Source organism: Neofelis nebulosa, chromosome 3 (genome assembly GCF_028018385.1).
Source record: "Neofelis nebulosa isolate mNeoNeb1 chromosome 3, mNeoNeb1.pri, whole genome shotgun sequence".
Lineage (NCBI taxonomy): Eukaryota > Metazoa > Chordata > Mammalia > Carnivora > Felidae > Neofelis > Neofelis nebulosa.
In genome coordinates this window covers 36,365,656-36,388,785 of record NC_080784.1, presented here as the reverse complement: position 1 = coordinate 36,388,785, position 23,130 = coordinate 36,365,656, and the positions used below count along the sequence as shown (strand labels likewise).

At 37.4% G+C, this 23,130-nt stretch overlaps 1 protein-coding gene across 6 annotated transcripts in view; it reads left to right on the top strand.

Moving 5' to 3' along the window:
* The window catches only part of PPP3CC (protein phosphatase 3 catalytic subunit gamma), a 99,835-nt gene that overhangs the window by 26,380 nt on the left and 50,325 nt on the right, over positions 1–23,130 (top strand). For 5 of the 6 annotated variants that reach the window (XM_058720361.1, XM_058720363.1, XM_058720365.1 and 2 more), the window contains exons 2-3: positions 13,980–14,177; positions 14,503–14,627. In XM_058720361.1, the coding sequence (XP_058576344.1) occupies positions 13,980–14,177; positions 14,503–14,627 (323 nt within the window). Of the gene's footprint in view, positions 1–9,107; positions 9,178–13,979; positions 14,178–14,502; positions 14,628–23,130 lie in introns of all 6 variants that reach the window. The other variant, XM_058720366.1, reaches the window with a different exon arrangement.

Sequence of the window (23,130 nt, the reverse complement as noted above, 5' to 3'; positions counted from 1 at the left end):
TTCCTCAAAAAGTTAAAAATAGAAATACCACGTGGTCCAATAATTCCACTACTGGGCATTTACCCCAAAAAGTGAAAACAATTCAGAAAGATATACCCGTCCCTATGTTTATTGCGGCATTATTTACATTAGTTAGGATATGTAAGCAGTCTAAGCCTGGGTGTCCCTCAATAGATGAATGGATAAAGAAGATGTGGGGTGTGTGTATATGTGTGTGTGTATGTCTATATACATATATATATGTACATAGAGTGGAATATTACTTGGCCATAAAAAAGAAAAGAGACCTTGCCATTTGAGGCAATATGGATGGACGTAGAGGGTGTTAGGCTAAGTGAAGTAAGTTGGACAGTGAAAGACAAATACCATGTGATTTTACTTGTATGTGAAGTTCAAAAAATATAACAAATGAACAAACAAAAAAACAGACTCAAATACAGAGAACAAACTGGTGGTTGCCAGAGAGGAGATAGGTAGGGGGAATGGATGAAATAGATAAGGAGAAAAATGGAAAAATAAAAAGTTTGAGCATAGATAGTCTGTGTTGCATGTTGTGGTTTAGTTCTGTTCAGTTTATCTGTTTTATGAGTCACAGTACAGTTATAAGGTGTGGCTTCTGTTTTCAGTTCTAAGAGACAGCCCATGTTAGTTTCTTGTGTATTTAAAACTGTGTTTATAATTGTTGAAGGGACATAGAAAATAATTTTGAAAGAATTCTGCATTAGTTTTCTTTCTTTTTTATTTTTTAATATTTATTTATTTTTGAGAGAGAGAAAGAGAAAGTGGGAGAGGGGCAGAAAGAGAGGGAGACAGAATCTCAAGCAGGATCCAGGCTCCAAGCTATCAGCACAGAACCTGATGCGGGACTTGAACCCACGCTGGGAGATCATGACCTGAGCTGAAGTCAGATGCTTAACCAGCTAAGCCACCCAGGTGCCTCTGCATTAGTTTTCTATTGTTGTGTAACAAATTACCACAGACTCAATGGCCAATTTTTAGCTCAAAGTTCTGTGGGTCAGAGTCCAATCATGACATGGATTTCTCTGCTCAGGGTCTCAAAGGCTGAAGTCAAAGTGCCCGCCAGGCTGAGTTTTCATGTGGAGCTTCTGGGGAAGAATCTGCTTTTAAGCTCATTGAGGTCGTTGGCAATTCTTGTGGTGGTAGGAATGAAGTCCCTAATTTTGCTGTCTGTCAACTAGGGGTCACTCCCAACTCCCAGAGACCACCTGCATTCCTTGCTAAATGGCCCTCTCTATTAAAGCCAACAATGCAGAACGTGCACATGAAATCCCTCTTGTGCTTCAAATCTCTGAAATCCTACATATCTGACCTCTAGATCCAGATTTAAAGGTCTCATATGATTAGGCCAGGCCCATCTAGATAACCTCATTTAAAGGTCAGCTGATTTGGAACTTTTAAATTTTGTTTTTTAATGTTTATTTATTTTTGAGAGAGAGAGAGAGAGGGACAGAGCATGAGTGGGGGAGGGGCAGAGAGAGAGAGAGACACATAATCTGAAGCAGGCTCCAGGCTCTGAGCCATCAGCACAGAGCCCAACAGGGAGCTCAAACTCAAGAACTGCGAGACCAAGTCGGACGCTTAACCGACTGAGCCACCCAGGGGCCCCTGATTTGGGACTTTTAAAAAAAATGTTTATTTATTTTGAGAGAGAGAAAGAGAATGGGGGGGGAGCGCAGAGAGAAGTGAGGAGAGAGAGAATCCCAAGCAGGCTCTGCATTGCCAGCACAGAACCCGATGCAGGGCTTAATCTCATGAACGGTGAAATCATGACCCAAGCTGATGCCAAAAATCGGTCGCTTAACCAACTGAGCCCCCCCAGGCACCCCTGGGACTTAAATTATGTGTGTAGACTTCCTTCACAGCAGTACCTACATCACTGTTTGCTGGAATAACTGGGATGCGATGTGTGTATATCATGGGCCATGAATCTTGGGGAGCCTACCTCCAGCCTACCATAATGTCTTTTTAACATTTTAAGCATAAGCCTCTGGGTCATTTTAGTAACTCTTGGTGGTTTATAGGTGTAACTTAAATTTGAGGTTGAATTTTTGAATTTTACTGGTAAGAGTCAGCTTGGGATACAGCTCTGCTGATATGAGAAAAGTCTTATTCGTAAAACTGAATAACAGAAGGAAAGTTATTGCCAATGGGATTGCTTTTTTTCCCCCTTAGTGTCTATTACTTTTCTTTCAATAAAGTTTATAAAAACTTGGAAAAACTCGAATGTAGGGCAAAGCAGATAGAAAAATAACAAAAATCACCTGTAGTCCAAACACTCTTCCTTATAGTTTTATCATTTTCTTCCAGTTTTTGTTGTTCAATTAAAAGAATATTATTATAATCATGTATATATGAAATAATTACATATACTGACTTCCTAAGTATATGTTTTTTTCTGATTATAAAAGTAATACAGGGGCGTCTGGGTGGCTCAGTCAGTTAAGCATCCAGCTCTTGATTTTGGCTCAGGTCATGATCTCATGGCTCATGGGATCAAGTCCCAGGTCAGGCTCTGCATGGGATTCTCTCTCTCCCTCTCTGCCCCTCCCCTGGGTGTGTACTCTCTCTCTCAAAATAAATAAATAAACATTAAAAAAAATAAAAGTCAGTCATTGGAGAAAGTTAAAAAAAATAAGAAAGTAATAAGAAAAATAAAATAATTTAGAATCTTGTTACCCAGCACTAATACTTGGGTGTATTTCCTTAGTGCCTGTTCTAATGCATTCCTTGGTCACAGATTAGATCCTATTGTATGGATTTTTTTTTTTTAATTTTTAAAAATGTTTTTATTTCTCATGCACTATGAAATCATGAGCTGAGCTGGAATTGAGTCAGACACTTAACAGAGCCACCCAGGCTCCCCTGTATGGATTTATTTTTAAATAGAGTTAACTAACACTGGAACACTTGTAGATTTTAAATAAGAGGCATTTGACATATTACTTACTGCCTGGTCATTTTTTTTTTGTCCTAACCATTAAAATAACTTCATTAATTCTGTATAAGTTTGTTTTAGATTCATAAATGTGTTTTTTATTTTTAAAATTTTATATATGCTTGTAGTTGTATATATTTGTTGTATATATTTGTATTGATATAGGTTCATAATTCAGTATTTAATGAAATAGTAAAAGAACACACAAAAAACTCCATTGCTCAAATTGATTCACTCCCTAAGGGTCCCTGACAGCTGAGTTTTCACTGTACCTTGTTTATTATTATTATCAATGGGCCAGGGACATCAGTGTTTCCATTGGCTCTTCCCTCTTGCTCCTTGGGACAAGATTCCCCTGGTTCTGGCATCCCTGTGGGGGCAGCAGTTTAGGAGAAAAAAACGCTTTGAAAAAATTTCTCAAAAGAACATTCCAGACTTAGTAAAACAGAGCACTATGTGCCCCCTCTCACCTCTTCTCCTGGTTTCTTATACTGACTATCATGCCAGAATGTCTCAGCTGAAGGTACTGACTGATATCAGTTCTCAGTGCAGTGTCTTTCGCTGAAACACTGACAGACTGGGCTTTTTTTTTTTTTTTTTCTTTTAGAGAGAGAGTGAGCACCTGCAAGCCGGGGCAGAGGGAGAGAGAGAATCTTAAGCAGGCTTTACATAGAGCCCAACTCAGGTTTGATCTCATGTTCCTGGGATCGTGACCTGAGCCAAAATCAAGAGTCCAATACTCAACTGACTTAGCTACCCAGGTGCCCCTAGACTGGGCTCTCTTGGCTATGTGATTATTTACTTACTTACTTACTTACTTACTTACTTACTTACTTACTTACTTATTTAAGACAGAGAGAACAAGCAGGGGGAGGGCAGAAACAGAGGGAGAGAGAGAATCCCAAGCAGGCTCCACACTGTCATTGCAGTCACCAGCCATGTGATCATGACCTGAGGCGAAACCAAGAGCTAGAGGCTCAACCAACTGAGCCACCCAGGCTCCCGTCTTGCTATGTGAGTTTTTAAATAATACGGAAAATCATTACTTGAGTTACTTGGCAGTGAAAATAGTTTATTACTTACTGTGCTTCTGCTTTTGAGGAGAGAGGGGAGGGAAAGACAGATATTTTGTTATGTAATTTTCCTTGCAGAGTGTCCAAAATGTAATTTGGATGTGGTCATCAACCATGTCAAGAGAGTTTCTGTTTTAACAATGGGATGAAAAAAATCATTCCAGAAACACCTTTCTGGGACTGGGAAGGAACTGAAATGGAAGTTGTTGTGCACACGAGGAGAAGTTTGATCTCAGAGTTGCATAATCTTGAAATCAACCTGGACTTCTGAGTCTAGGGTTCAAAGTAGATAAAAGCTAGACTTGAAAATCTTTAGTACCATGATAGCTTCATTTTAAACTGGGAACTTGCCATTTTATTTTGAATCAAGTATTTAAAAAATGTATACTTTACATGGATAGTTTATTTTTGCATTTTTATCCCTTCTGTTTATTTAGAAGGAAAAAATCTTGATTATTTTTTAACAACTGGCTAATCAGAAAATATTTAGTTTATGCAACTTCTAATATAGCACCCTAAATTATTTTGAAACATTTAGGAATATATCTACTTTAATGTTTTCCCTGTAATAAGTGAATAAATATTCTCATTTGGTAATAGCTTGGAAAATATAGGACAGCCATTTATTTTTTTTCTTATTATTATTAAAAAAATTTTTTAATGTTCATTTATTTTTGAGAGAGAGCAAGAGAGAGAGCACAAGTAGGGCTCAAACTCATGAACTGTGAGATTGTGATCTAAGCCAAAGTTGGATGCTTAACCAACTGAGCCACCTAGGTGCCGCCCCTCTTCTTATTTTTTAAACATGCCACTGGATGAATTTTTAAAAATTATTTTTTATGTTTATTTTTTTGAGAGAGAGAGAATCCCAGGAAGGCTCTGAGCTGTCAGCAGAGAGCCCGATGTGGGGCTTGATCCCATAAACCACAAGATCATGACCTGGGCCAAAAGCAAGAGTCAGACGCTTAACAGACTGAGCCACCCAGGCGCCCCTTAAACATTCTTACCACAAATCAACAGGCTGTATATCTTAAACTTACACATTGTTACATGTTAATTGTGTCAACGAAGCTGGGGGAGAAAGGTCATTTCAGTTGCTGTAAAAGGCCAAGAATAGAGGAGTGGAAAAAGAGACGAGTTAGAAACTGTTGCAGTAATCTGGAAGACACAGTCATAGCTAGACTAAGGTAGTAGTGATGGATGTGTTAAAAATTATTGAATCCAGAGTTTATTTTATTAGGGAATATTTATTCAAAGCAATTAAAACTGCTGCCTCAAAAAAATATACACCTTGGAAAACCTCCCCCCACTTTCAAAAGACAGAAACTCAGTGTGACTGCATCTGCTTGGAACTCCTGCCTACACTGTACTCCCAACATAAATGAGGGCTAGCTGGAGACTTTTTGAATTTAAAGTATATTTTAAAGGTAGAATCAGCTAGGGGTGCCTGGCTGGCTCAGTTGGTAGAGATCAGGTAGGGCATGTGACTTTTTAAAAATTGTTTTTAAACATTTATTTATTTTTGAGAGAGAGAGAGAGCAAACAAGATGGGAGGGGCAGAGAGAGAGGGCAACACAGACACAGAATCTGAAGCAGGCTCCAGGCTCCGAGCTGTCAGCACAGAGCCCCATGAGGGATTTGAACCCACAAACCACTAGATCATGACCTGAGCCTAAGTCGGGTGCTTAACTGACTGAGCCACCCCGGTGTGGCATGTGACTCTTGATCTCAGGGTAATGAGTTCAAACTGCATGTTGGGCACAGAGCTTACTTTAAAAAAGGAAAAAAAAGAGAGGCACCTGGGTGGCTCAGTTGGTTGTGTCTGACTTCAGCCCAGGTCATGATCTTAACGGTTTGAGAGTTCAAGCCCCACATTGGGCTCACTGCTGTCATTCCAGAGCCTACTTCGGATCCTCTGTCCCCCCTCTCACAGCCCCTCCCCTGCTTGTGCTCTTCCAAAAATAAACATTAAAAAAAAAAAAAGAGCTAGTCTTGCTGATAAATTGGAATTTGGGGAGAACTGGGGAAGTCAGGATTAAGGGAAGATCCCACAGGTTTTTGGCCTAAGCACCTGGGTTTAGCGATGTTTCCATATATTTAGATGGAAAAGATTAGAGGCAGTCTGGGAAATAATAAGTTTAATTTTAGACATATTATTTTTTTCTAGTTTTATTGAAAAATAATTGGCATACATCAGTGTATAACTTTAAAGCATATAGCATGATGGTTTGATTTAGATATACAGTAAAACATTGGATTTTGAGTAACTTGTTCTGTGAGTGTTCTACAAAGCGAGTAAACATTTCTAATAAATTTTAACTTGATAAAGTAGCAGTGTCTTGCATAATGAGTAGTACGTGACACTCAATATCACATGATCACAACTGGGCCAATGGTTTTTGAAATTTGCTTTGATATACGAGTGCTTTGGATTACAAGCATGTTTTTGAAACAAATTATGCTCATAAACCAAGTTTTCACTGTATTTTGAAATGATTACCACAGTAAGTTTGGCTAACACCCATCTTTTCATATACATACAATAAAAAGAAAAAAAAGGAAAAAAAATTCTCCTTGTGATTAGAACTCTTAGGATTTACTCAACAACTGTTCTATCATATAGCAGTATTAGCTGTGGTTATCATGTTGTACATTATATCCCTAGTACTTTTTTACCTTATACAGGAAGTTTTTTATCTTTTGATTATAGTCCTCCATTTTCACCTCCCTTGCCCCAACCACTACCTCTGGCAACCACAAGTATGTTCTTTTTTTCTGTGAGTTTTGTTTTGATTTGAATCCACATATAAGTGAGATCATACAGTATTTGTCTTTCTCTGTCTGATTTATTTCACTTAGCAAAATCCTTCAAGGTCCGTACATGTTGTCACAAATAGTAGGACTTCCTCATATTTTATGGCTGAATAATATTCGGGTGTGTGTGTGTGTGTGTGTGTGTGTGTATCACAAGTTCTTTATCATTCATCCATCAGTCCACTTTTATGTTGTTTCCATGACATGTTAAATTTTAAATGCTTATTAAACCTCCAAGCAGATATTAAATAGGCTGTTGGATTTAAGAGTCAAAGGAGAATTTAGGCTAATCATTTTTTAGAAGTTTTATGATGAAATCCTTGGTTGTATTTGTAAAAACAACTCTATGATCATGCTGTAAATTGTATTATGAAATGAAACATTTTCATAATTCTTAGTTTCATATTTAAAGATAAAATGCCAAATTGTTTTCCCCCACAGTTTACTGTGTATGTTTATTTTATGTGGATACACTTTAAGTGGCCTTTCTTAATACCAGTCATCTTTGAATAACAAGTACCTCCTCTACTCTTCAAAAAAAAGAAAAATACTGTAGTTTTATTACCCATGAATTATTACATTTCTGGATAAGTGATGTTTCGGTTCACATTTTTTTTTTTAACTGTGTAGTGGTGTTTTGAGACCCTTCAACCCTCTGTTAAGTCTCCTTTCTCATTGGTAAGGGTTGTAGTTTATAAAACAACAGACCTATATTAAAGATGAAGGGACTGCTCTCCCCCCCCAAATTAGGATATGATATAACCAGTAAAGCAGTAAGTAACTTGAGCGCTGACACTAGTGACATTTTGGTTCTTTCATTTAAAAACGCTTACTTCAGGGGTGCCTGGGTGGCTCAGTTGGTTAAGCTTCTGATTTCAGTTTGTAAGTTCGAGACCTGAGTCAGGCTCTGTGCTAACAGCTCAGAGCCTGAAGCCTGCTTTGGATTCTGTGTCTCCCTCTCTCTCTGCCCCTCTCCCCACTCGCACTCTGTCTCTCCCTCTCTCTGTCTCTCTCTCTCAAAAATAAATAAACATTAAAAAAAAATAAAAATAGAGTTTTAAAATTTCACTCGAGAACTAATTTTATTTTTAAGTTTATTTACTTTGAGAGAGAGAGAGAGAGTGAGCATGAGTGGAGGAGGGGCAGAGGGAGAGGGAGAATCCCAAGCAGATTCTGCACTGTCACTAGGAGCCCAACTCAGTCTCATGAACCATGCATGAGATCATGACCTGAGCCGAGATCAAGAGTCAGACGCTTAACCGACTGAGCCAGCCAGAAGCCCTTAAAAATGGGGTTTTAAAATTTAATTGGAAATTCCTGCTATTTCCTATCATGACCAAACTTAGCTAGATTCCCTTTAGTCTTCTCAGGATGGTGGCTGTTCCCATTCTTCTATGAATCAACCTCAACTATATTGTGTATACAACTATCTAATAAAGGAAGGAAGTTGTAATTTAGGGCTTCTAAACATAGCTAGGAGTAACTTGAGAGGGGATAGGACCCACTCCTTTAAAGTTGAAGATTCTTTTCTTTTGATTTGAAGGAAATTGAATTTATTTGCCCTTACCTAAAAACTTAGGATTCTTCTGGAACTTTCTGTTATGTATGTTGTCTCAAGCCAATCTTAATTCCTCTTAGTGTTCCTGGATCAGGTGTGTCCCATTTCTCTTAGCTGGGCATAATCCCCTTGATCCCTTTCAACCTTGCTTTTGCTTTCATTTAATTAGGTGACTTGTTTACTTGTTTTAAGTAAATTGCAACTAGAGACTTTGAAAGAAAGAAAAAATATCTTTCTAACTTTTTTTCTCGGAAGTTCTTTAGGTTGCTTATCTCTTTCATAACTTATATGATACATAAGAAAAATGGTTTCCTATTTTGTAAACTGTTACCTGATTGCAACAATAATGGAGGAAAATTATTTTTATTAGTAGGTATAATACTACTGGTAGAAGTCAAGTAATATTTTGTGGATCTCTTGTCTCTGGAACTACCTCTATATATAATAATACCTTTTTTGTCAATTCCAATATATTTGATTTTGTATTATTTCATTTTATTTTTAGTTTGTTAACCAATTTCAATTATTTACAAAGTGGGGATTAAAAACAAGCTGGCTTCTTATGGGGTTCATTTCAAAATGGGGAAGGGCAGATTGGCTAGCTAGAAATTGAGAGTAAGAGTTTGAAAACTGAAAAAGAGGTAAACTAGGTATGAAAAGGGGAATGATTAAATGTGGTATCTTCCATTTGTTTTTCTGGATCAAGATTTCATAGGACTGAGGGTTCTCTGAAGTCACAAACAAGCGATTAAGTATATCTCTTGACTGAACCTCATGTAAGTTTCTCTAAAGAAAGTTTCTCTAAGACTTCCACTCTTAGGGGCACGTGGATGGCTCAGTCAGTTAAGTGTCTGACTCTTGATTTAGGCTCAAATCATGATCCCATGGCTCATGGGATCAAGCTCAGAGTCGGGCCTTATGCTGACTATGGATTCTGTCTCTCCCTTTCTCTTTGCCCTTCTCCCGCTCATGCCTGCATGCATATACGAATTCTCTTTTGCTCTCCCTGAAAATAAATACACTTAAAAAAAAAGATTTACTCTTAGTTTGGGCAACTTTTCCACCTTTATGATAAGTATTTCAACCATATTAGAACAGTAGAGTGAATAGTATTATGAACTTCTAAGTAAACATCATCCAGCCTCACTAGTTATTATTGACTCCTTACCAGTTTTTTTTTTCATCTGTACCCCTGCTTATTCCCTGTCCTCCCACTGTTGTGAAGCAGATTCCAAATAGCATATAATTTCATCTGAAAATATTTCAGTAAGAATCTCTAAACTATAAAGGATTTTTGTTGTTAAACACAACCATATTGCCATTACATTTTAGTAAAAATTTAAGTAAGTTTGTTTAGGACTTAACCTTTCACTCTGTCTTAAAGACTCACCAGATAAATAAATAAAAGATTCATCATAATATCTTATACAAATTAACACAAATTAAACTGATTTATCTTTCAGATTGGAATACTTGTGAGAGTAAAAGGGGGTGCTATTAACAGTTATGCTAGGACAGCAGTGGAAATCTAGGACTGTCCTGATTAAACTGGGATATATGTGGTCCTCTCTTTCAAAGTAATATTTGCTGTTTGGATAGCTACATTTTTTCAATAAGTTTTGAATTGCCTAAATTAGTCAAGTTGTAGCTAGGAGCATGATGAAACTTACATTGAATTTTCAAGTCTAAAAATTAAAAAAAATTTTTTTAAATGTTTTTATTTATTTTTGAGACAGACAGAGACAGAGCATGAGCAGGGGAGGGGCAGAGAGAGAGGGAGACACAGAATCCGAAGCAGGCTCCAGGCTCTCATCTGTCAGCACAGAGCCCGACATGGGGCTCAAACTCACAGACCGTGAGATCATGACCTGAACAGAAGTCGGATGCTCAACCGACTGAGTCTCCCAGGCGCTCCTCAAGTCTAAAATTTTTATAGTGCCTGTAGATTTCAACTTGTTTTTTTTTTCTTTTTAAGTTTTTTATTATTTAAGTAATCTCAATGTGGGGTTCAAACTCACAACCCTAAAATCAAGAGTTGCATGCTCCTGTGACTGAGCCAGCCAGGCACCCCTCAAGTTAGTTCTCTCTCTTTTTTTTGAGAGGTTTTATTTTTTAATTTTTATTAAACATTTTTTTCTTAATGTTTATTTTTTTTTAATTTGAACTTATTTGATTGATTGATTGTGATTTTTTAATATGAAATTTATTGTCAAATTGGTTTCCATACCACACCCAGTGCTCATCCCAACAGGTGCCCTCCTCAGTACCCATCACCCACCCTCCCCTTCCTCCCACCCTGCATCAACCCTCAGTTTGTTCTCAGTTTTTTTAAGAGTCTCTTATGGTTTGGCTCTCGCCCTAACTTTTTTTTTTCCTTCCCCTCCCCCATGGTCTTCTGTTAAGTTTCTCAGGATCCAAATAAGAGTGAAAACACTTGGTATCTGTCTTTCTCTGTATGACTTATTTCACTTAGCGTAACACTCTCCAGTTTCATCCACGTTGCTACAAAAGGCCATATTTCATTCTTTCTCATTGCCACGTAGTATTCCGTTGTGTATATAAACCACAATTTCTTTATCCATTCATCAATGGATGGCTTAATACTTATTTTTGAGAGAGAGAGGCAGACACAGAATCCTAAATAGGCTTCAGGCTTGAACCCATGAGCTGTGAGATCATGCCCTGAGCCAAAGTCAGACACTTAACCAACTGAGCCACCTAGGCACCCCTAGAGATTTTATTTTTAAGTAACCTCTACACCCAGCGTGGGGCTTCAACTCAAAACCCTGAGATCAAGAACCACACACTCCACAGACTCGGCCAGCCAGGTGCCCTCAACTTGGTTCTTTTTTTTTTTTTTTCAAGTTTATTTATTTCTTTTGAAAGAGAGAGAGAAAGCACAAACAGGGAAGGGTCAGAGAGAGGGAGAGACAGAATCCCAAGCAGGCTCTGCCCCATCAGCGCAGATCCCAATGTGGGCTCAAACTCATGAACTGTGAGATCATGACCTGAGCTGAGATTAAGAGTCAGTTGCTTAACTGACTGAGCCACCCAGGCACCCCTCAACTTGGTTCTTTTTTTTTTTTTCTAGGTTTTTTTAAATGTTCATTTTTGAGAGAGAGAGAGAAAGAGAGAGAGAGAGAGAGAGAGAGAGAATATGCATGTGAGGGAGGGGCAGAGAGAGAGAGAGGGAGACAGAAGAAGATCTCAAGTAGGCTCTCTCTGCCCTGTCAGCACAGAGCCCAATGTAGGTGGGCTTGGACTCAGGAACTGTGAGATCATGACCTGAGCCAAAGTTGAACGCTTTAACTGACTGAGCCACCCAAGTGCCCCAACTTGGGTTTTTTTTGTTTTTGTTTGTTTCCAATTTATTCACATCCTTTCCAATACTTTTTATTTTCTGTTCTGTTTTTGTGTTTTTCTTATAATCATTCTACTTGGTATGAAATGGTATCTCATTGTGGTTTTAATCTGCATTTCCCTGATGATTAGGGATGTTAAAGCTCTTTTATTGACTTATTGACTGTTCATGTATCTTCTTTTTTTAATGTTTTTTTCTTTCTATAATTTATTTTTAATAATTTACATCTAAGTTAGCATATGGTGCAATAATGATTTCAGGAGTAGATTCCTTAATGCCCCTTACCCATTTAGCCCATCCCGCCTCCCACAACCCATCCAGCAACCCTCTGTTTGTTCTCTATATTTAAGAGTCTCTTATGTTTTGTCCCCCTCTCTGTTTTTATATTATTTTTGCTTCCCTTAACTTGGTTCTTAATAACACTTTCATAAAAGTAGAAGTGGAACCATCAGGCATAAATCACAAATTAAAATGAACCCCTTGTTTAAATGTATGATTTATAGGCTTGTGGATATTAGATCATAGAGAATTAGAATACATTATACAGTAGAGTAGGTAAATGAAATGATGGTCAAGTTTAAAATGTCAAAGGTTTTTTCTGTTAAAGTTGGTAATTCACCATATTAGATTAACTTTATACCCAGCATAAACTGAAATTAGTTTTTAGCATTTTCAGATTAGAAAACACAACTAGACCTTCTTTATCTATTCTTCTCAAGTTTATGCTGTGTTACTATAGCAAGTAATTCTCAGAAATAGCTCCATCCAGTTAGTGTTTGCTTATTATCAGTAATATTTTAAGCAACTACCTTTTTAAAAAAATATGTTAATATTTATTTATTTATTTTTGATTTTATTTTTTAAAATTTACATCAAATTAGCATATAGTGCAACAATGATTTCAGGAATAGATTCCTTAGTGCCCCTTACCCATTTAGCCCATCCCCCCTCTCACAATCCCTCCAGTAACCCTCAGTTTGTTCTCCATATTTATGAGTCTCTTCTGTTTTGTCCCCCTCCCTGTTTTTATATTATTTTTGCTTCCCTTCCCTTATGTTCATCTGTTTTGTATCTTAAATTCCTCACATGAGTGAAGTCATATGATATTTGTCTTTCTCTGACTGACTAATTTTGCTTAGCAGAATACCCTCCAGTTCCATCCATGTAGTTGCAAATTGCAAGATTTCATTCTTTTTGATTGCCGAGTAATACTCCATTGTGTATATATATATCACTTCTTCTTTATCCATTCATCCATCGATGGACATTTGGGCTCTTTCCATACTTAGGCTATTGTTGATGGTGCTGCTATAAACATGGGGGTGCATGTGTCCCTTTGAAACAGCACCCTGTATCCTTTGGATAAATGCCTAGTAGTTCAATTGCTGGGTCATAGGGTAGTTCTATTTTTAGTTTTTTTGAGGAACCTCTGTACTGTTTTCCAGAATGGCTGCACCAGCTTGCATTCCCATTAAGCAGCTACCTTTTAATAATAAAGTATACATCTATGATTGCCCCGATCAGGAGCTGAAGTCAGACTTTTAAAACACAATTCCATTAGGCCAGTTCTTTGGAAAAATGAATACCCTTTAGTGTTGAAATTTCTTTCCTTTCATTTTCTTTAACCACAGTTTCAGTTTTAATACTTTTTCTATAAGTAAAAGATAACTCATATCATCTAGTACTTTATTTTTTAGTTTATTTTGTTTTTTAAAAAAATTTTTTTTGTAACATTTATTTATTTTTGAGACAGAGAGAGACAGAGCATGAATGGGGGAGGGGCAGAGAGAGAGGGAGACACAGAATGGGAAGCAGGCTCCAGGCTCTGAGCCATTAGCCCAGAGCCCGATGCGGGGCTCGAACTCACAGACCGTGAGATCGTGACCTAAGCTGAAGTCGGATGCTTAACCGACTGAGCCACCCAGGCGCCCCTATTTTTTAGTTTATTTTCTGAATCGGCTTCAAGTCTTTGACGTTTATATGTAAAACAGTATAATTCATACATCCACACACTGACTTTGACTTTGTGGCCTTTTTAAAAATTAGAATCGATCTTCTGTAACATATAGTATCTTAGATTTTTTTCCCCCACATGGTTCTGTTGCTGTGGATTTGAAATCATGTGATGTATTAGGTTTAATTTGTTACATTAAAAAAAATGGGTTCACAGTTCTCTATGCATTTAAGTATTTTGAATTACTTTTTCTCTCTTTCTAGCTGTCCCCTTTCCTCCAACCCAACGGCTTACTTTGAAGGAAGTATTTGAGAATGGGAAACCTAAAATTGATGTCTTAAGAAACCATTTGGTGAAGGAAGGGCGACTGGAAGAGGAAGTAGCCTTAAAGATAATCAATGATGGGGCTGCTATCCTGAGACAAGAGAAGACTATGATAGAACTAGATTCTCCAATCACAGGTATGAGAAATATTTGGGTGGCACTTAGATTTGAGCTTATTTGAAAAATTATTACAAATAACCAACTAAAATGTGTGATAATTTTTCTAGGAATTATGAGGTAGTCTTAGGATTGTTTGTTGTTTATTGAAGAAATACAACTTAAAATATCTCATATTTCCTATGGGACTATTCAGTATTGATAGATTGACTACAATTATAGAACAGTCCAGTCAAAAGCTAAAGTGATTTCAGTTAAAAGTTAAACTGTGATCTTATTGATGTACTGCCCTTTCTCTTCTAAGACATCATTTTTCACCTCACCTTATGCCCTTTTTTTTCCTAGTGTGTGGTGACATTCATGGACAATTCTTTGACTTGATGAAGTTGTTCGAAGTTGGAGGATCACCTACTAACACACGCTACCTCTTTCTGGGTGACTATGTGGACAGAGGCTATTTCAGTATAGAGGTAAAAATTAAATTGGATACGTGGGAACTTTCATTACCTTTTTTTAGAACTTTGCTTCCTGTTCTTCGGTAGAAGAAATTAAAATGAGAACACTGGCAGAACTTATAAACCTTGTTACTTTTAGTAATTAAGGTGTTAGAAAAATGTTTTCATTGGTGTAAGAAAGTTCTATTCCTTCTTGTAGCTTCTATATGTGGTAGACATATAGAAGGGGCTATATTAAACCCAGCTTTGCAGGTAAGTCAAATGTTTACCAACCTTTCCTCTTTGAAGATAGTGTACAGGCTGTATATAAATGGCATAAATTGCTATTCACCCTAAACAGGGTTTGGATTACCAGACACTAATTCTAAAACCACAAGCTGGTGGGCTGTAATTTACTCTTAGATTAACTTCCAATGCTAAACCACCAGGCACTTAGTTTACTGTAGGAATAATTTTTGATACTGTTATGCATAGTAAGCACTTAATAAATGTTCATTGAATAAAAAAAATGATTAAAATTAATGAAGTTAATGGAAACTCAAAATTTACTTTCATGTATTTTGAAAACTGAATGAAGAGAAAAAATGATTGGAATTAAAGTATAAGCTGTTGTGTATAAAAAATAAAACTATTTTAGAACATCATGCAAAGACTTGAGTACAGTGGAACCATATTCATATTTAATATCAATTGATTTAGCTGTACATGCTTGGCAAATAAAAGGCAAGTAACTTTTGAAATAGTACAGGTAATTGAATTTATAATGTGCCCAAGAATAAGCATGAGATGAGAAATTGAGTCCGCTTGCTGTTCTTGTAGTCTTTAGTCCTGCCTCTCCCTCATATTGTGACGGTCTCAGTGTATTTAGTGTGTTTCTAGTGGTTAAAAGTTTATTTGTGCAGCATCACTCCTAAATCCAAGTCAACTCTCTCACCTAGTGCTTAAAGAAGCAGTGGTTATTCTAAAGCTGGCAGAAACTCTTTAGTTAAATAGATGTGTCTAAATTGATGAATCAGAGAAGTTCAGAGTTATGTGCCAGTGCCCCAAATTAATTTAGTGTCATCTGTGAGGACAAAGGTTAATGGTAGAAGCTAAGAAAATTATCTTCTTGCCCCGCTGCTCAGTAAATTCCCAAGGTCTCCAAGTAGGTACCTGGGATGAGTGGAGATGATACCTGCAGACTGTATCATTGAAATGCTTCTCTATTCCAAGTATCCTAAGTGTCCATTGGTAGGGACACCTGGGTCGCTCAGTTAATTGTCTGACTTCAGCTCAGGTCATGACCTCACGGTTCATGAGTTTGAGCCCTGAGTCAGGCTCTGTGCCAACAGCCTGGAGCCTGCTTTGGATTCTGTGTCTCCCTCTCTGCCTCTCCCCTGCTCATGCTCTGTCTCTCTCTCTCTCAAAAATAAACATTAAAAAATTTTTTAATTAAAAAATTGTCCATTGATAGATGAATAAATAAGATGTAATAAATATATATAATGGATATAATATAATAGAAAATTACTCAGACATAAAAGAGAATGAAATGTTGCCATTTGCAACAACATGGATGGACCTAGAGGATATTATGCTAAGAGAAATAAGTCCAAGAAAGACAGATACTTATGATTTCACTCAGGTAAGGAATCTATAAAACAAAACAAGTGAACACACAAAACAGAAGCAGACTTATTTATAAACACCAAGAACAAACTGGTGGTTGCCAGAGGAGAGGGGAGTAGGAAGTCAGGATATAGGTAGAGGGGATTAAGAGGTACAGACTTCCAGTTATAAAATAAATAAGTCGTGGATGAAATGTACATCACAGGGAATATAGTCAAAATACTGTAATAACTTCATATGGTGACAGGTGATAACTATCCTTATTGTGGTGAGCATTGCATAATATATAGGATTGTTGAATCACTATGTTGTACACCAAAAGCTAATATTGTATGTCAACTGTAGTTCAATAAATAAATAAAATAAAAAGGGAAGCAAACATAGTCTAAAAAGGAAAAGCTTTCTAATTCCTATTCACATCATGTTTCAAGAGACAATCAAAAATGTGGATGTTTGAAAGACACATCGAATGTTTACTTCTTTGGGTATTGATTAGCATGAAGAGGTTTTATCTATCTATCTATGTATCTATTTTTGAGAGAAGAGAGAGCCAGTGAGCGAGGGGCAGAGAGAATTCCACGAGTTGCAGAGAGAGAGGGAGAGAGAGTACGGAGCCCAGAGCTGGGCTCAAGCTCACCCAGAGTTCCACGGCTGGAACTCACAAACCGTGAGATCATGGACCTGAGCCAAAGTTGGATGCTTAACTGATGGAGTCACCAGGCGCCCCAGCATGAAGAGGTTTTAGAGGCTGAAGAGAAGAATACAGAACTTACTGAATTTTTAATTAGTCATTATATTTAATGAAACAACTTCTTAAAAAGATAATATTATGCCAAATCATCTTCTCGTTGTTGTTAACTGACATATTTACAAATAGTTTCAATGCATTAATACATTCAGTATAAAGCACACACTGAAAAACTCCATAATGATTTTTGTACACACATACTATATTCAGAATATTTTCTGTTACATATTTTTTCCTCATTCATCAACAAATGTTTCCTGATTGCCAACTTTATGGCAGGCTCTGAGGATAAAATAATGAATAAGATTTATGCTTTCTATTTTTATTTGTTTGTTTTTAAGATTAATGCTTTCTATAGGAGCTGACAGTCTGTTAGAAAAGATGCACTTGTAACTAGATTTTTCAATACTGTATAAAAGTGCTTGTTTAATTTTCTGCAATATTCTTCATATTAAGACCTAGCATACTAGCATGGTACCTGACACATAATTGGCACTCAATCAATATTTGCTCAATGAATGAATGTTAATAAATCATAGTTTGTATTTGGCTTTATCCTGTTATTTGACTTTTGACTAACTTAAAGGATTTTTCTGGAATAGCTTAAGAGGTAAATGGATCAAAACATTAAAGTGACAATGCTATTTTATACCAGTTTTAAAACTAAAATTCAGGGTGTATATAGTGTTAGTTGGAAGTCACCTACTTATAAACTACCAAGGTTATAAACTTCTGTAGGCTACAGCTTAGTCCAGCATGATATAGGTATATACTTGATCACAGTTTTGTTTTTTTTTTTTATCAGTGTCCTTGATAAGCACAAGTATGTTGTTTTTGTCAAATGGATGAAAATAAGGCAATGGAGTCCTTATTACATTTTTGTTGTTGTAAATAGTTCATTTTTGTAGAAAAATTGGGAAATGTAGACTCTAAGAAAACAAAAACTTGTATAAATCACATATAATCACTGTTAATATCTTATAGTTTCTTTTTTTTTTTTCTTTAAGATTTTAAATTATTTTTTAAAAGTAATCTCTACACCCAATGTGGGGCTGTAACTCCCAACCGCTGGACCAAGAGTTGCATGCTCCACTGACTCAGGCAGCTAGGTGCCCCAACATCTTGTATTTTCTTGCAGTCCTTTTTCTTCTTTTACATTTGTATTTATCCTTTTTTAAAGAAAATTGAAATCATTTTGGACTTTTCCTTTTGTAGTCTTTTTTTCCCCCACTCAGCATTGTATTGAAAACACTTTTCTCTGTGGTTAATGGTAAAAATATCAGAATTTACTTCACTATTCTTTATTTTTGGATGTTTGGTTTGTTGATACTGCTTGCTGCCTATCTTTTCTCTCCTTCCTTACTATCAAAATTCTATTTTTTTTCAGATAAGTGAGATTGGGGTTTCAGAGAAAACCTTTGATTTCACTTTGGGGAAGCCCTTAACCCAGCCCCAGGGAATGAATTGGTTGGTCTGAGCTAGTCATATAAACCCATTCCTTGTCACCAGTGATTGGTCTAGGGATAAACATGGGATTCTGTTTTGCCCGGTAATATATAAAGGGAACTCTGCTGGGTGCTTTTTAGGTGTGTGAGTGTGTGCGCGCGTGCGCATGCGTGCTGACACACACTTTGAAACACTTCGTTTCCAGATGAAAAGACGAGCAAGGTGAAAGTTTCTGAACCCCTGTTTAACTACATCATATCAAATGTGGGTGGGTACACTATGGCAGCCATTTTGTGATCATGAGGAGGTGCTAAGGATGAAAAGCAGACCTGTGAATTACAGATCATAGAGGGAAAGAGGACATGGTTTCTTGGTGACAGCATTAAGCTGGTACACTAAATCTGGACATCTTACCTCCAGATTTCTTGTTTCATGAGATACTTAATGTCTTTATGGCTTAAACAATTGTTAATTGGATATTTATCACTTGTACTGTAAGTGGATGTTTTCTAGTTACTTCTGCATATTGCTACAGTTAATACCTTTCTGAATTAATAACATTTCTGATATTTACTTAGGTTAGATTCTTATAAGTAAAAGAAGTGGATGAAAGACTATGAACATCCTATTTTTTTTAAGTTTATTTATTTTGTGAGAGAGAGGAAGAGAGCACGCGAGTGCACAAGCAAGTGGGGGAGGGATAGAAAAGGAGAGAGAGAATCCCAGGCAGGCTCCTCGCTGTCAGGGCAGAGCCGGACATGAGGCTGTATCCCATGACAGATCATGAGCCAGAGCTGAGAGTCAGACACTTAATGGACTGAACCACTGAGGTGCCCCAGACTATGAACATTTTAAAGACTTTTGATACATATTGCCTCATTGTTTTCACAGAACTTTATTCACTGTATTTATATTTTCTTTCTATACTTAATAATTGTTTTCCTTGAGCCTGTGTGAAATAATCAAGGCAAGATGATTTTTTTCATGCCCAGAGCAAGCATATGTCTTTCCTGAATCAATGCAGGCTTTGATTAGTACAAATACTAAGGAGTTTTGGCATTTAGGGACTGATCCAAATCTCATTGACAAAACAAAATAGTAAAGTTTCACTTACTTCTGAGCTTTTTGACATCCCTTCTTCATTTGTACCTATTATAAACTACTTACTCTGAGGTAGGGCAAGCTAAATTTTAGTTTCTTTTAATTGATTCTTCAATAAGAGAAAGGGCTAAAGGAGATTTTTTTTTTTTTTTGAGAGAGAGAGAGAGAGAGAGAGAGAGAGAGAGAGAGAGAGAGAGAGAGGCAGAGGGAGAATCTTAAGCAGGCTCCATGCTAAGTGCAGAGCCCAACGTGGGGGTTGATTTCATGAACCATGAGATCTTGACCTGAGCCGAAATCAAGAATTGGATAATCAACTGTCTTGATTCACTGAGATGTCCTGGTCCTACTGGCATTTAATGGGCTGGGTCCAGGGAAACAAACATCCTGCAATATGCAGAAACTCCTAAACAACAAAGGATCATGCTTTTCACATAGTCAGTATTACCTCTGTTGGGAAACACTGTTAAATTTTGGGGATGGGTGTGAACAAACAAAGCCAAGTCTTTTACTGTGTTTTCTAGTGAAAGGGGCAGCATTGTGTATTTGTTTAGTGTTATGAAAATCAAATCAGGGTAAGGGACTAAAAGAGCCCACAAGGATAGCTAATTTAGATGGAGATTAGGGAAGGCTTATCTGAGGAGGTAACATCTGAAGAGAAACTTGAATGACCTGAGGGAGTGAGCCCTGCTTACCTGATGGGAGGTGGGGGAGGGGTGAGTACATTCCAGCAGAGGACACATCAAGTATTAAAGCTCTGAGGCTGGAGCACGCCTAATGCAGTCCAGGAATAGTAACAAGGCCAGTTTGGCTAGATGGAAAAATGAGTAGGGGGGGAGATGTGTCAGAGGGATAGGCAAGGGTTAGATGATATCAGGCCTTGGAAACCATAGTAAGGAGTTTGGGTTTTATCCTGAATGCGAAAGGAAGCCATTGGAGATTGTTTTGAGGTGGGAGTGACATATTCACATGTATGTTTTGAAACAGTCACTCTGGCTGGTTTGTGGTAAACTGTGGAAGCCTAAGAGTGGGTACAGGGAGGCCAGTTAGGAATCTAATCCTGTAAGCATGGGCAAGAGACATTGGTGATTTAAATTAAGCATTTTGGGAAGCATCTGGATTTAGAATTTTGAAACCTTTTTTTGGGGAGGTGGGAAAATCTCAGTTAAATTCATCAAGCTGTTCAGATCATGACACATTTATTACTAGTCATTGCAAAGTCCCTCTCTGTTTTGTTTTTTTCTTATCTATGATCTCTATCAATATTTTCCCCCTCTTGCCATTATATATGTTTCTGTTATATTTGGTATATGCCTCAGAAGACATACAATACATTACGCTAATTTTATAATATGTAAGGTTTTGGTGGATAAAAGTATTTTAATTTTACATAAATATGGTAGTGTTCAGTGTCCTCAAACTCAAGCATACATCATAATTTCCTCGAGCACCTGTTCAAAAACAGATTGCTGGGCCCCACCCCAGAATTCCTGGAGTCTGAAAATCTCTGTCTCTAACAAGTTCCCATGTGATGCTAATGCACTACACTTGAGATGAATGTGACCACGCTATGGCCCTGTTTCTGTTGATTTGAGTTTTTATCTATCATGATGTTTTTAAGATCTATCCAAGTTGCTGTCTCTCAGTCGTTGCTTTCTGCTTGCTGTAGAGTATTCCATAGTATACATCTATGACATTTTAGTTCTTTATTCTCAATGGTGGACACCTAGGTTGCCTCCAGTTTCTTTTTTCTATGAACATTACTGTTATGAATATTCATAAAAATATAAATCTACTGATGGTACCATGTTTTAGTTTCTCTGTGGCTTATGTACAAGAGTGGGATTGACAGAGAAAAGGGTATATACCTTCCATACTTGAACTGACCATCACAGATTCCTCTTCAGAATAGCTGTACTAATCTATACGCCTGCCTGTAGCAGCTAAGAGTTCATACTTCCTTATAGCCCTCTTTCCAGAATTTGGTTTTATCTCATTTTCTATATTTACAAAAATGATGGGTATAAAATAGTATTTTATGTTTCAAGTAATATTTTTCCAATTACTGATGAAATTAAGCATCTCCTTACATGTTAGCCATTCCACTCTTATAATCACTGTTAAGAGTTTCTTATATGACCTTTAAGATATAGGTTAAGCATTTACCAGCATATTTCCATATCTATTTTTAAAAAATAAATGTACTTATCAGTGTACATTTGCCCTTTAAGTGCTGCTCTATCTGGGTCCTTCAGATTTTGACCCGTATTGTTTCTATTATCATTCAGTAGTTTATATTTTAAGATTCTCTTTAACCTTAACACAATGAAGTAGTATGTTTTTTGTTTCTAGTCATGCAAGATTTTTTTCATAAAGTTAACATTTTGTTATTGATTTTATTAGTGTAATTATTTAGAGAACATAACCTGGACATATTCATTCTTTGGAATTTATGGGGACTCTATTTGTGATGAGATACCTAGTAGATTTTTGTGACTATCTTTTTTTTTTTTTTTTTTAAGTATCTCTGCACCCAAATGGGGCTTGAACTCATGACCCCAAGATCAAGAGTTACATGCTTTACCAACTATGCTAGCCAACCACCCCTTTATGACTGTCTTGTGTATACTTGAAACTTAATGCATTCTCTGTTGAATTGTTCCCTGTGACGTTCATTACTTTTGTCTGCTTGAACTAGGAGTTACTTTTTGGGTGTTTCAGAAGAGCCAACTGCAGTTATTACTGATTCTTACCATAGTCCTGTCAGTTGTTGCGTGTGTTTTTTTTTTTTTTTTTTTTTTTTTTTATTTATTTTTGGGACAGAGAGAGACAGAGCATGAACGGGGGAGGGGCAGAGAGAGAGGGAGACACAGAATCGGAAACAGGCTCCAGGCTCCGAGCCATCAGCCCAGAGCCTGACGCGGGGCTCGAACTCACGGACCGCGAGATCGTGACCTGGCTGAAGTCGGAGGCTTAACCGACTGCGCCACCCAGGCGCCCCGTGTTGCGTGTGTTTTGAGACTGAGATATGTAATGAGGGAGTGTGTGGCAAGCTGAGGGCAAAATGCAGGCTAAAGCACCCCCTCTCCCACCTCAGGTGGAGTAGGCGTGATATTCTGTGGACACTCCTGGCTACCCAAGAACAAAGGAAAGGGGTTAAAGGGCTTGCCATGGTAATGTGGGAAGCAAAGGCAAATGAAAAATTAAATTCCATGCTGCCTGCAGCCCATTGACAAGTCCTTGAAACCAGCAGAGTGACCTCCCTCTAGGATCCCAGCTGCCTCAAGGATGACATTTTTGCTAGGGGCAAAAGAGAATCTTAGTTTAACCTTATCTCAACCTCCAGGATCCTGTAAATCTACTTCCTTTATCTCAAGTGCCCCAAGATATATGCTGGCCATCATACTCCAAGCTTAATGCCCACCCCCCATACATCTGAAAGGTCTCATGACTACGGTTTTACTAAACGGTAATAAATGGCATTTCCCTAGCAACAGCTGGCCTCTCAAGGTCCTGGAAACCTTGCTTCCACAATACCTTAGGTACTTACTCTATACCTGACCCCCTCCCAACTTGAGGGTATATAATCATATAATCAGTAACCCATCACAACCACAG